Source organism: Leptopilina heterotoma, unplaced genomic scaffold (assembly GCF_015476425.1).
Source record: "Leptopilina heterotoma isolate Lh14 unplaced genomic scaffold, ASM1547642v1 Lhet_260, whole genome shotgun sequence".
In the NCBI taxonomy this organism is placed as follows: Eukaryota; Metazoa; Arthropoda; class Insecta; order Hymenoptera; family Figitidae; genus Leptopilina; species Leptopilina heterotoma.
In genome coordinates this window covers 335,457-349,371 of record NW_025110970.1, presented here as the reverse complement: position 1 = coordinate 349,371, position 13,915 = coordinate 335,457, and the positions used below count along the sequence as shown (strand labels likewise).

At 29.8% G+C, this 13,915-nt stretch overlaps 1 protein-coding gene across 7 annotated transcripts in view; it reads left to right on the top strand.

The window, feature by feature from the left end:
- LOC122503420 (RNA binding protein fox-1 homolog 2) overlaps positions 1–13,915 on the top strand; it is a 411,323-nt gene that overhangs the window by 236,506 nt on the left and 160,902 nt on the right. For 5 of the 7 annotated variants that reach the window (XM_043613948.1, XM_043613949.1, XM_043613946.1 and 2 more), the window contains one exon: positions 8,889–8,981. The exons of the other annotated variants lie outside the window; for them this stretch is intronic. In XM_043613948.1, the coding sequence (XP_043469883.1) occupies positions 8,889–8,981 (93 nt within the window). The remainder of the gene's footprint in view (positions 1–8,888; positions 8,982–13,915) is intronic. 7 annotated transcript variants of the gene reach the window in all.

Below are 13,915 nucleotides of genomic sequence, written 5' to 3'. Positions count from 1 at the left end.
TATCGATTGACTTCTTTCATTCGTTAATGACAGTACTGAAAAAACTTTACACACAATATTCATAACTTTTTTCTAACCTCTTTTATTGAACTATGTTAGACAGAATTTCAAAAGCTCTTAAAACGATTATCCTATATGAATGCTGAGATCTGAAAAATCCTTATTCAAATTTAACAAAATTTTCGAAAGCACAATGGAGATTCAATTTTTTTAATAGTAAAATGATTTCTTATGCCGGACATTCAAATTTTATTTTTTTTAAATGATCAAATTTAGTTAAATCTAATGTTAAATCTAATGGTTACCAAACGATTGTCTTAAATCATTTAAAAGTTTTAGTAACTACTTACACGGAGAAACCGTCATTAGCAAAAATTACGAAAAACTAGTAGCAAAGTGTGGAAATAAGGTTAGGTACCTAGGGGAAAGGTGTACGAGATGATCCCCTGGGGCAAGATGATCCTTTTGAATTTTGGCGAGCCTATTAGCGCCACCTTTTAGGCAAATACAGTAATACGTTGCCAATGACATACCTATCAATCAGTCAAACTGTCATGACAACACGCGTCACTAAAAAAATTCTATTGGAAAAAATAAAAATCTTATACTTTTGATCTAAGGAAAGCTTAACTTTGGGCTTAGATAACTTTTGTTGTAGTAGCTGAAATTCCATGTTTCTTGTACTCACGGCTTCAGTATCTCTTCAACTAAGTGTTCTGACTGGTATTATGGAATAACAGAGCTCGTAGGTTAAGTTACGAACAAATTACAAAATAGTGGCATTTGGGGCAAGATGATCCCTCAATGGGTGTACAAGATGATCCCCCCTAATTCCCATGTATTTCGTCTCACCTCAAAGTGAATTTTCTAGTATTAATAAAAAATTTAATTTTTCTCGCTTCTTATATGATTTTATTATGAAAACTAACTTATCTAAAACAAAAAGTTGACATCTACATCTATTTTATTAATTTTCTTGTTGTAGACAATGCCTCGTAATTATAAAATTGAAAAATGAATCTTGGTGAGTGTTCAAAGGAATTTATAACCTAAATAAAGCATATTTAATATTAATTAGCTGCAAATATTTCAAATCAGAAAAGTTAGATAGATTAATTATCTAGTAGTGCGTACAAAAAAAACTCGAATATGTTGATTTTTCTTTGAATAATAGGTTTTTTCCCTTAGGGGGATCATCTCGTACACCTTTCCCCTATATTATATTATACAAAAGAAATCGATTTTGATACTTTGAAATAGCAAGTTTTATTATTTCTCATGGAAAAGTCTAAAAAGTACCTAATACACGGAAAAAAAAGTACGTGAATCCTTCCTTGAAAGTGCTTGACTTTTGGATAGGACACAAAATACAAGGCTGTATTATATACTTTTTATTAGAAAATATAGAAAAGTCCTAGAGTTATTCTAGTACTAGTATGGGCAACAGTGTTTTTTAAATTTTAACGAAAAGTCATTTGTTCAGTTTTATAAAGTACGTGAAAGATTAGTTGACTGCGCTTGAAAATTCTGTAGAGCATGCGCAGTGTGCGTTGCGCGTTTCTACCCAAGGTAAATGCCAGCTGATCGTCTGTTTCCATTTGTGTTAATTTCAGATGTGAATATACTATTATTTTATGAAAAACAAATAGTGTTAATATATATTTGTCTTCAAGAATTGACTTTCAAAAAAATATTTTTAATTTTGTGTTTCTCACAAAACAGAATGTTATGTAAGTATCAGTTTTCAGTGAAATAGCATGTCTCAGAAGTCGTGAAAAATTTCACCATGTGGTATATAAGAACAATTCGATACGTACTTTTAAGTGTTAAGTGTGTGTTTATATTTAAGTTATACGCGAATATATGTGTGTGTTATAGGTTAGTTCATAAGTGTTGATGAACGTCGAAAAGTGATACAATAATTGTTCTTTGTTTGTGTGATTAATTATCAATATATGTGAATGAATGAGTGAATTTCAGAAAAACTGTGTGAACAAGTGGAAATTATTTTTTTTATTTTACAATTTTTTTGAAAGTCAATGAAATTCTCAAGCAAGGTACTAGAATATTTCATTGACTGCTTTTGAAACTCTCATGCAAAATGACTAGACTGTTTTTAGTATTTTGTGTCGTATCCAAAAGTCAAGTACCAAGTCAATGAAACTTTCACGTACTTTTTTTTCCGTGTAAGTAGAATTAAATATAATTGGGAATGAATATTTTCAATATTTTCATTTTTTTATAGTCTGACCAGGGTTCATAAAAAAATTCACGGTCATTTCCCGGTCATAAAGAATAACTCTGAAAATAAATTATTCTATGAAAGATTGAAAGAATTCCCTGATTTTTAGACAAAACTTTGACTTTTTCCCAAACCGTAAAAATATTTTAGTTCACTCTAAAAATAATTGAAACTCCAAAATATGTTTATAATACACTTCTTTGGATATCTTTATAATTGTTCATTTGGAACTTAAATAGATTTTTTGAATTAAATATTTAATTATTATCCATTATTTTTGCATAGGTATTAAGATTTTTAAAAAAATTCAAATTTCAAATCAAATACGTTATTTTTAAAAGACTAAATTATATTTTTAAAAATGTTATAATTGGTGCAATTTAATTATGATTATGTAGATGTTCTTTAAGATGTAAATGGATTAAAAACTTGTTTTTTGTTTATTTAATTCATGTGGTTATAAAGAATCTTAGATTAATAATTAAACTAAAAACAAAATTTTATGATAATTGAAATTAAGAAAATAAATGTTTGTAAAAATAAATATTTTGAATTTATATTTGAACCTTAAAGACTTGTTAAATGAAAATTAATATTTACCGTTGTACTCCTTATTTTACTAAAATTTCTTAAAGCAGTATTTAAAAATTGTACCAAAGTTTGTGTTCTTATAAATAAATTATATTTTTATCTTTATTTAAACAATTTTTATAGTCCCCTAAGTCTCCAATTTTTTAATTTTCATTATTTCTTAAGTATTTGTAATAGTATATTAAGCAACAAGGGTATAAAGGCAGCCAATTTGTTTACGGTGATTTTTGTGACACGAGTGGAGGTCTCGGGGCGCCCTCGACCTCCACTCGTGTCACAAAAATCATCGTAAACAAATTGGCTGCCTTTATTCCCGTGTTACTTACGATATTTTTTATTCCTAATGCACAAAAGTGGCGATTTCAGATAGCAGACGACAGGGAATAAAAGTCATTCACTTGTTCGACTTATATGCAAATGGCGGCCGTTTTCTCCCTTGGGCAAAAATAACGCATGGGATCAGCTGCTACTTTTGCATATGGGAGAAAATGGACGCCATTTTCATATGGTCGAACAAATGAGTGACTTTACTCCCTGTCGTCAGCTATCTAAAAGCGCCATTTTTGTGCATGTGGGATAAAAAATACTTTTTAGGGGGCACTGTGAAGCCTGTAATTCCTCAAACCCACTGTGACAGATTTATCTCAAAAACTAACACCCGGATCTACTTAAACTCTTAGGAAGACATTTTTTACATGTTAAGGAGTAAATTTATGTAACAAAAGCAATCGATTACCTATCTATAATAATTAGATAGAAAGTGACAAAGTATCACACCCTTATAAATTTATGAAATTTTAATGAAATTCGATGTCGTGCGTGCAGTTGCGTATTAGTGTCTTATAGCGTAATAAACATGTGTGAGGTTTTCAAATATTTATCCAACAAAAATATTTATATGTGTGTGTAGAATTCTTCCAATCAGTTTATCTCCATTAATCAAGAATTTCCTGGAATCGGGCGACAGAAATCCGTATTTTTTCTTTCACTCTTTCTTTGATCATTTACAATCGACTATAGTAGTTTTGCGTAAACGATCTTTCTGAGTTTCTTGTGTAGAAATTTCGGCAGGATTCTCGTATGGATCTGGTCAGATTTTCCAATTACTTACATGAATGTTTCTACACAACTTTAGGTTATATTATTTATTTTTATTTATAATATTATTATATTTATTATACATGTAATTCGAATGTAATAATAATAACAAACTTTAACCAAATTATGTAATCAATGATAATAGAATTTTTAAATGCTTTCAAAACGATTACTAATCATATTTGTAGTAACTTTAAAATTTTCAGTTTATGTTGCACCTTTTTCGAAGTTTATAATACTAAATAGTGTGTTCGCTTTTATTAATATTGTTATTTATATTCAATAAGTAATATAAAGTAACCTAAGATTATGATTGTCATATAAAAGTTCTCTATAGGTTTTCATAGGGTCCTCATAAGGCTCTCGCTATATTTCACCTTTCAAACTTTTTAACATAATTTGAGCGTCGCTGAAAAAGCAAGGGCCTAATTATTTTTCCACATTTTTCCCTACTAGAAACCTACTAAACTTCAACTTCAGGTAAGGAAAATAAATTAGGGAAAATATACTGGTTACTTTAGTTGATTGGAAATATTGTACGTAGATAGTAAGAAACTTTACTAATTTAGTGCCGAAAGTAGTAAATAATACAAAAACCCCTTATTTCCGGCTTTGCAATGTGAAAATTGTAAATTCTAATCTGATTTTATGTAAATATTACTACGCTTGGTCTCTCCGTGTACTTTGACAAGATAAGCAAGAGCATTCATAAAGAACCTTTTTTAAAAAAGGTATATAAACTTATTTATTTCTAGCAACAGTATTGTCAAAATTAAAATAAAAGCAAAAAAATTTCTTCAGAAGTAGAAGACTTTCGAAACAAATTTTTCGCTAATATTATTATAATGAATTATCTAATTTAAATTTTTAATTAAAAAAACGTGTTTCAAAAGTTTTCTACTTCCGAAGAAGTTAAATTTATAAAATTTATAACTTCCACAGTTTGCAACTAACAACAAAATAAAAAATAGGTTTTCTTATTTTTCATATACACAGAAATAGTGCAAAAGCGTAAATCAGAGATCCCTTTTTGGAATGTCGGTGCACAAAGGTAGTGGTGCGAGTGCTGAACTAGACATGACTGACCCATGAATATTTGCCAATTGTCAATTAGCCGGACTGATATTAATCCGCAATGCATGAAAAGACTGATTATCCTAACGAATTGTTAATAAGCTTAATAGTTATGTAACAGAATTGTCATGTGACAGTCCTGAAGGGTGACTAAACTGACATTTGAACAACTTGACATGTAGTAGATTTCTTATTTGACAGGCCTGTCACATAATAAATTTGTCATTTGACAGACCCGTCATGTTACAGAATTGCCACTCGACAGACGCAAAATGTAACAGAATTGTCACGCTACAGACCCGACAATCAACAACAAAACTTTGTTAAATGACAATTAGCTTAATTTAGTACTTTGTACCATTGGGCTCTGCTAAAACTTTGCCCGTTTATAAATAAATAAATAAATAAACAATTTTGTTAAATATCAATTATGGTATCAAATCACAATTCTGACAGCTGCCAGGACTATTTTGGAATAACGACAATTCTGATAAATGTCGAATCTTTCACGTAAGATTTTAGTTAAGTTTCAGGTCTGTCAAGTGATAATTTGTTAGAATATCAATTCTGTTACATAACATGTATTACGGTTAAATGACAGTTCACTTACTTGACATTGTTTATAAAGCCCAAATTTTTTCCTAGTAACATTCGAAACAAATTGTTCTAAACAAAAAGAAAATTTTTAATGAAAACTTTACTTTTACTGCACGATAGGGGAGAGGGAAGATTACAGTATAGTAGTGTTTGTCTGACTGGACTTAGAGGAAGGATTCCCTACTCCGTATAGTGGGGGATGACTCAGGATCAAAATTTTGCCGGGACAATAAATTAAAAAATCTATTTTGTTAATAAGCACACCAAACTGTGCGGTGAGATTAGTGACGGGCTATAGTCACTATAGTGGCTATAGTAATAATAAAAATTTCCCAGATGTCGGATTCACGGTACCCTAGACGTTGCGCGATAAGTTTACTAAAACACACGAGAAAATATCCTGAAAATAAATTAATTCAATTGGTTTAACCAAATTAAAAAAGTTTTCTTTGAACCTTGCGAAATGAATGATACGTGGAACGATCTAAATTTTGACTCTTTGTCCTTAAACAGTAAAAAAGCACTAGAGATTCGCGGAACTACCTTTCCCTAAATATGTCTTTCAGATGCAAAAAAATTCTTGCCCAACTCAAACTACTAAATAAATATGTTTGTAGAGTTTACTTTGATAAAAATAAAATAGTATTCAATGAGGAATCCCTTTGTGAATCGTGCCAACTGGAAAACGAGAGCTTATTCCATATTTTGAATGACTGCCCAGCGTGCAATCACTTGCTGAGCGATTAGGTAGATTATAGCGGCAATAGAAATACTCCCTTTAAGAGCTGGATGTCTGTTTTTGACTCCCATGATTGTTCCCAAATAAAAAAATTTGTAAATATCCTCTTCAAATACCCTTGCATGTAGGGAACATGCATTGGAGTGTTAGTATCCGTATTTGTGTTCAACGCCCGCAAACCTTAGTTACTACGTATTATGTATACAATTAGCGTTACTCCCTTGTATTCACTAAAAAGTGATGTAAGCAAGTGAACAAATAAATAAATAAATTTATAAATTGAGCTTTTAATCTAAATCACTACAATGAATTAATTGCTTTTTCCCAGAAAGCATCTTTACCTCGAAGGCGTACTTCATCCCAGAATAATAGTCTTTCTAGAATATTTTTTTCTTTTATTTTCAGGCCTTTATTGAAGAATTCTGTTATACACTTTTGATTAAAGAAACACACCGTCACAAAAAATGAAACAGAGCACAATGTGTATGCACACTGTAAAATTTTTGAAAATTCGAATATTTTCTTTCATCCTTATTATTGAAATCTTTGCAACTAATCTTTGCACGAAAAAACTTTGTTCAAGAATTATTCCTGAATTTATTTAAAAATTGAGGATATGGGGAAAAACATAAAATGCTGCAGATTCTTAGGGTGGATTATTATTTTAAGCTTTTAGAGACGAACTTTTGTGAATTTTCAACGAAGAATTTCTAAATTGGTTTAAGAATCGAAAAATGTGAACTGCGAGAAAAAAATTTATCTGCGAGAGTACTCGAACTTCAGACTTGATTCGTTTCACGTTCCCGACTTTTGTCCTTAAAAGCTTATACTGCTCGGCTACTGAAACACTGACGTGTTTCAGATATTATAGATGGGAAACATATATTCTACTTCTTCCTTCTTAAATAATTCAGTAATTCTTCGGTGCGCAGTGACTAAGATATTCAGTCGCAGCATCAAGAACAATTATTTCGAAGCCATTAGATTATTAGAAGAGCACCTGAGAAATTCAGGAATAATTCTTGAACAAAGTTTTTCCGTCTATAATCATTGTGCCATCCCTAAAAACAGCAATAGTATTAACAATATGTCTACTACTATAATGACGTGACATATTATCTATATATGGGGCAAAATTCCTCAACTGGCCAGGTCAAAAAATGAATTTTCTCTAAAGTTTGCTAAAATGTTACTATTATTAGTAGAAGTGTAAATATTAATTTTTTTTGAATTTGATAAAATATTTTTTGAGTTATGAAGTTTCAAAATTTTGATTTTTTTGAAAATATCTTTTTTTCAATTTAATATATTGATAAGTAAAATTAATCAAATTTAAAGTATGAATAGTGATTTTTAAAGGGGTTTCACGGGCTATAAGCTGGTGATGAAAAAAAAGTTGTTCGTCCCCTTATTTTATGTAGCCCTTCAATTTGACCTTGAAATTCAAGGTCAAATTCTTAATTTCAACATATCTCAAAATCGATGTTTTTTATTTTTTTCTAACCTATCCCAATCGAAAGCTTACCTTTTTTCCTATGAGCCATGTAAAAATCAGAGTGGGACCATGGAAATTTTTGAAGAAATTAAATATAAATCATCATTTTCTATGTAAAATAATGATAAATTATTATTTTCCTCAAAAATTTCCATGGTCCCACTCTGATTTTTACATGGCTCATAGGAAAAAAGGTAAGCTTTCGATTGGGATAGGTTAGAAAAAATAAAAAACATCGATTTTGAGACATATTGATATTAAGAGTTTGACCTTGAATTTCAAGGTCAAATTGAAATAACACAACTTTTTTTTCATCACCAGGTTATAGCTCGTGAAAACCTCTTTAAAAATCACTATTCATACTTTAAATTTGATTAATTTTACTTATCAATATATTAAATCGAAAAAAATATATTTTCAAAAAAATCAAAATTTTGAAACTCATTAACTCAACAAATATTTTATCAAATTCAAAAAAAAAATTATATTTACACTTCTACTAATAATAGTAACATTTTAGCAAAGTTTAGAGAAAATTCATTTTTTGACCTGGCCAGTTGAGGAATTTTGCCCCATATGTATATATAATTCTAATCGATATATAATAATTGATTTATATATAATTATATAATAATAATAATTGACATGTAATAATTGTGACAATGACCATTATATGATGATTTACCTTAATTTAATATTTTCATAATTGTTGCACGATGTTTGGTGCGTCTCTGTAAGCAATAAATAAATCACTCCAAACACCTTTACTCAACATTTTAATTGAATATTAAATTTGTGTATCACTTTTCGCTAAACTTAGAGAACTTTAAATTCGATTAAAATGATTTGTTCTTAAAGACAATTATTTTTCTCTCTACAAAGGGAATTATTAATATTTAGAATTTGAAATATTACAATGTAATACAAAATAAGTATTGGAAGGAACTGTAATTTAATTAATAATAAAATGTCGAGGAAAGTTGTGTATGTGGAGTGCATCAGTTTGTAAGTTGAGTTTAATGCATGTTGTTTTTGTCTGTCCTTGCATGCAGGGATTCGGTTTTGTAACATTCGCAAATAGTGCTGACGCGGACCGGGCACGTGAGAGGCTACACGGCAACGTGGTTGAGGGCAGAAAGATTGAGGTGTGCATGACTTTCTTATACTTATATAAATATATAAATACACAAATATATGTATAAAATTTAATCAACTGTACCCATCTCAAAAGTAAAAGTTGTCTCTTTTAAATGCAGAAAAAAATTGGAAAAATTCTAAATTTGCCCGTTTTTTTTTATTTTTTGCCTTTAACCCTCCTACGGTTTCATTAGTTTTCAATTTTGCAGGAAAGAAATTTATAATTTTGACTATTAAAGTTTTACTTTGAAATTAAATACAACCATTCAGCTTCAAGTTACACTGAGAGTTTTATCTATAATTATGACTCTCGATTTAAATTTTACTAAAGAAATAAATGGAACTGTAGGGAGGTTACTTTCTAAATTTGAATTAGCGAAATTTTACAGATTCCCAGCGAAAAGTATACCACAGATTCCAATTAGCGCATATGCGCTAATGAATCAGTGAAATTTCACTGATATTTTAATGAAATTTCACTAATTCTCAGCGCATACCTATACGCTAATTGGAATTTGTTGTATATTTAGCGCTTATTCAGATTTAGAGAGTAAATATAGCTTAAGATAAAAGTATATACTTTTCAAAATTCAACTTAAAAAATGACCTTTTTTTCGTTTTTAAGATATTAATTATTTAATAAATAAATTAATAAAAAGTGGTATATTTTATGAACAAATTAAGTGAGAGTAGTTTTGAAATAACCCTTTTAAAGCTTTTAGTTTTAACTTTTACCAGTTTGTTAATTAATTTTTATTTATTGAACAATAAATATCTCAGAAATAAGAAAAAGTCTTTTTTCATTTTGTTTGTTAAAAATATACAACCTAAGATTTATTTTATGGCCTAAGATTATATTTTAAAAAGAAGTTCCTCTAATGCTGTTTTATAATAGCAACAAGTTGTCAAAAATCTACTGTTCAGAAAGTCTGTTAATTTGAGGTTGGTTCACTTGAACAAATGAAAAGATCCATAAATTGTTATTTTTTCACATATTTATTTAAACATTTTACTAGTTTCGTACTCATTACCCACACAGCAACGAAACTTGTAGATTGCTGCTAGTTTCAGCAATCCTCCTAAATCTAGGTTAGCAAAATTTCACTTAATTTCAAAAAGCATATATTAGTTAACCCATTAAGGACTGGATGGACAAAATTTGTACATAATGTTTAAGGACACATTTCAATCTTAAAAAAGGCCGAGAAAAATTTGTGAATATACATTTCTTATGTATCAAAAGTCGCTCTTTCAAATGGCGTTTTCAAAAGAACTGAAAAATGTTAAATAAACAATTTAAATAACAATTTTCAAGAAGAAACACGAATTTTTAAAAATTTTTTATTGGTTTTTTCAATTTTTTTATAGCTACACCCTTCAACATAACTTCCACTGTAAGAAATATCGCGTCAAAAATAGTAGGGGAACAAGTTAGGAATATTTTGAAAATTTAAATTTTTAAATGGCTGCCTCAAAATGGCGGCTAAAGTCACTTTTTTATAACAATATTATAAACAAATGGAGGAAATTTTCAAAAATAGTTAATTTTGCTTGAAATTCGTTACTCGGGGGTTTTTAGGGTCGCTGATTACGAATATAACCTTAGTTTCCCAAAATTCAAAATGGCGGATCCAATATGGCGGATGACTTTTTAAAAAATTGATCAGATTTGCTTGAAATTCGTTACTCGGGGGTTTTTAGGGTCGCTGATTACGAATATAACCTTAGTTTCCTAAAATTCAAAATGGCGGATCCAATATGGCGGATGACTTTTTAAAAAATTGATCGGATTTGCTTGAAATTCGTTACTCGGGGGTTTTTGGGGTCGCTGATTACGAATATAACCTTAGTTTCCCAAAATTCAAAATGGCGGATTCAATATGGCGGACGACTGTTTTAAAAATTGATCGGATTTGCTTGAAATTCGTTAGTCGGGGGTTTTTGGAGTCGCTGATTACGATTATAACCTTAGTTTCCAAAAATTCAAAATGTCGGATCCAATATGGCGGACGATTGTTTTAAAAATTGATCGGATTTGCTTGAAATTCGTTAGTCGGGGGTTTTTGGAGTCGCTGATTACGATTATAACCTTAGTTTCCAAAAATTCAAAATGTCGGATCCAATATGGCGGACGACTGCTTTAAAGATTGATCGGATTTGTTTGAAATTCGTTACTTGGGGGTTAGAGATTGTCAGACATAATTTGACTAAAAGTGAAATTCATAATATGAAAAATCACAAGCTTCAAACGTCAAAAAAGAGGAAATACTGTTCAAACTATTCTTGTGAAATAAGAACGTATTTATTTTGCCAGCAATGCAATCAATACTTTTGCAAGCTGTGTTTTTCAGTATCACACAACAAAGATACATAATTAAAGAAAGAAAAGTATCAACTTTTTCTATAAATCGGTAAAAAATATTTAAAAAATAAAATAAAAATAAAAAATACAAAAACAAAAAAAAAATATAAAATATAAAAGCAAAAAAAATTTAAAAAATAAAAAAAAAGATTCTCCAAAGAACGTTTACCTCCACGCGGTGAGAATCGGGCAACATTACAAATATTCCAAATACTTTAATGGCTGATTAATTTTTAATATTTTTTGTCCGCCATATTAGATCCGACATTTTGAATTTTTGGAAACTAAGGTTATAATCGTAATCAGCGACTCCAAAAACCCCCGAGTAACGAATTTCAAGCAAATCCGATCAATTTTTTAAAAAGTCATCCGCCATATTGGATCCGCCATTTTGAATTTAGGAAAACTATTGTTATATTCGTAATCAGCGACCCCAAAAACCCCCGAGTAACAAGTTTCAAGCAAAATTAACTATTTTTGAAAATTTCCTCCATTTGTTTATAATATTGTTATAAAAAAGTGACTTTAGCCGCCATTTTGAGGCAGCCATTTAAAAATTTAAATTTTCAAAATATTCCTAACTTGTTCCCCTACTATTTTTGACGCGATATTTCTTACAGTGGAAGTTATGTTGAAGGGTTTAGCTATAAAAAAATTGAAAAAACCAATAAAAAATTTTTTATAATTTGTGTTTTTTCTTGAAAATTGTTATTTAAATTGTTTATTTAACATTTTTTAGTTTTTTTGAGAACGCGATTCGAAAGAGCGACTTTTGATACATAAGAAATGTATATTCACAAATTTTTCTTGGCCTTTTTTAAGATTGAAATGTGTCCTTAAACATTATGTACAAATTTTGTCCATCCCGTCCTTAATGGGTTAATTAATCAGTAAAATTTCACATATGATTGCAAATTTCAAGCGAATTGATAAAAAAATGACACTTTTAGGAAAGATGAGATTGTCTCAGACTAACTTATTACTTATTACTTTTTTATATTTAAAAAGCTCATGAGGTATTTTGAATTTTACAAATGTGGGTGAAACGTAGAAGACGATTTCAGTAATAAATATTCATTTTAAAACTTTTAATTAATTACTTCAAATAATTAATTTAATTAATAATAATTTATTTTCTGGTTAGGTGTGCATGTTAATTATTAGTTTTATTAACCCATTAACGCCCAAATGTCCAAAATTTTTTACTGAAGTTCAAGGTAAGAATTTTTATCCTAAATGATTAGACTTTTAAAAACCCTTCAGTACACGGAGAGAAAAAACAAGGCTTTTCCCCATGAAAAAATACGCATTTAACGCGTGAAAATTATCACAGTAAAAATGCAGGACGCTCACGGGTTTTCCCGGTGAGATTCTAGGGCTAAGGCGTGGCCTAACCGCTAAACGCATGAAATTCATCGGGAAATCCGGTGAAACTGCTACCTGAAAAGGCATGAATTGAAGTCACGGGGAAAAGCCTTGTTTTTTCTCTCCGTGTACTAAGGGGTATTAAGGTCCGCTCTTTCAGAATCCGGGGTCAAAAAAGCATTTCGACCATCAGGGAAACCAATATGGCGCCCAAAATTGAGAAAATACAGAAAAAATAGTAAGGTTTTTTTTTGAAACACGCTTTTCACAACAATAAGATTTTTTTGAGCGGGTCTCATGTATACCTATAGGTGGATAAAATAGTTGTACTTTCCAACTGTGTACTTGACAACTTGAAAATTCAAGATGGCGGATCCAAAATGGCAGAAAAATCAGAGCAAAATACTTGATAAATAGCAAATGCATCATCAATATTCAAAAATTGATTTAAATCATCTGAAAATCACTTCTCGGGGGTTTTCGGGGTCGCTGATTACGAATATAAAGTTCGATTTAAAAAATTCAAAATGGCGGATCCAATATGGCGGATAAAATCTTTTTAAAATAGATAAAATTGCATGGAATTACTTACTCGGGGGTTTTCGGGGTCGCTGATTACCTGATTACCTGGTCGCTGATTTTTAAATTTTTTTAAAATAGATAAAATTGCAACACCGCCGATTTCTGATCTACAGTTCGATATTGAACAGAGCCAAGTATTGACATTTTTTTGTATCCTCAGTAGCTTGTTTTTGATATAAAACTCACGAGACAGCTCGCAGCCAGGTTTGCTGTACGTAAGTTCACTTAAATTTCTCGGGAAGGAAATATTTCTCGCGCTTTACATTTCTAGTCGTTTCGTGAAGAGTTTTAATTTATTTTATAGATAAGAATGTACTTATTGTTGCTTTTTTTAAGTGTTTTTAAATATCTGTTTATATTTTGTGTTTTCATTGCATTGTATTGCGTACAAATCATTTTTCGCAAAATATCATATTTGGGGTGATGTGTAACACTTTTTTTGGGGTGGACGTAACTACTTTTTACGTGCCATAACTGTGATTCACATGATGAATAAAAAATTATTTGTTATTTTCCTTTTATTATATTCCTTATTCAGTTATGAATAAATAAAAAATTAAACAACAAAAAATTTGTTTTTTTTGGTGAAATCTCCACTTTTTAGAGGTCAACTATACCTTAGTAAATTTTTTT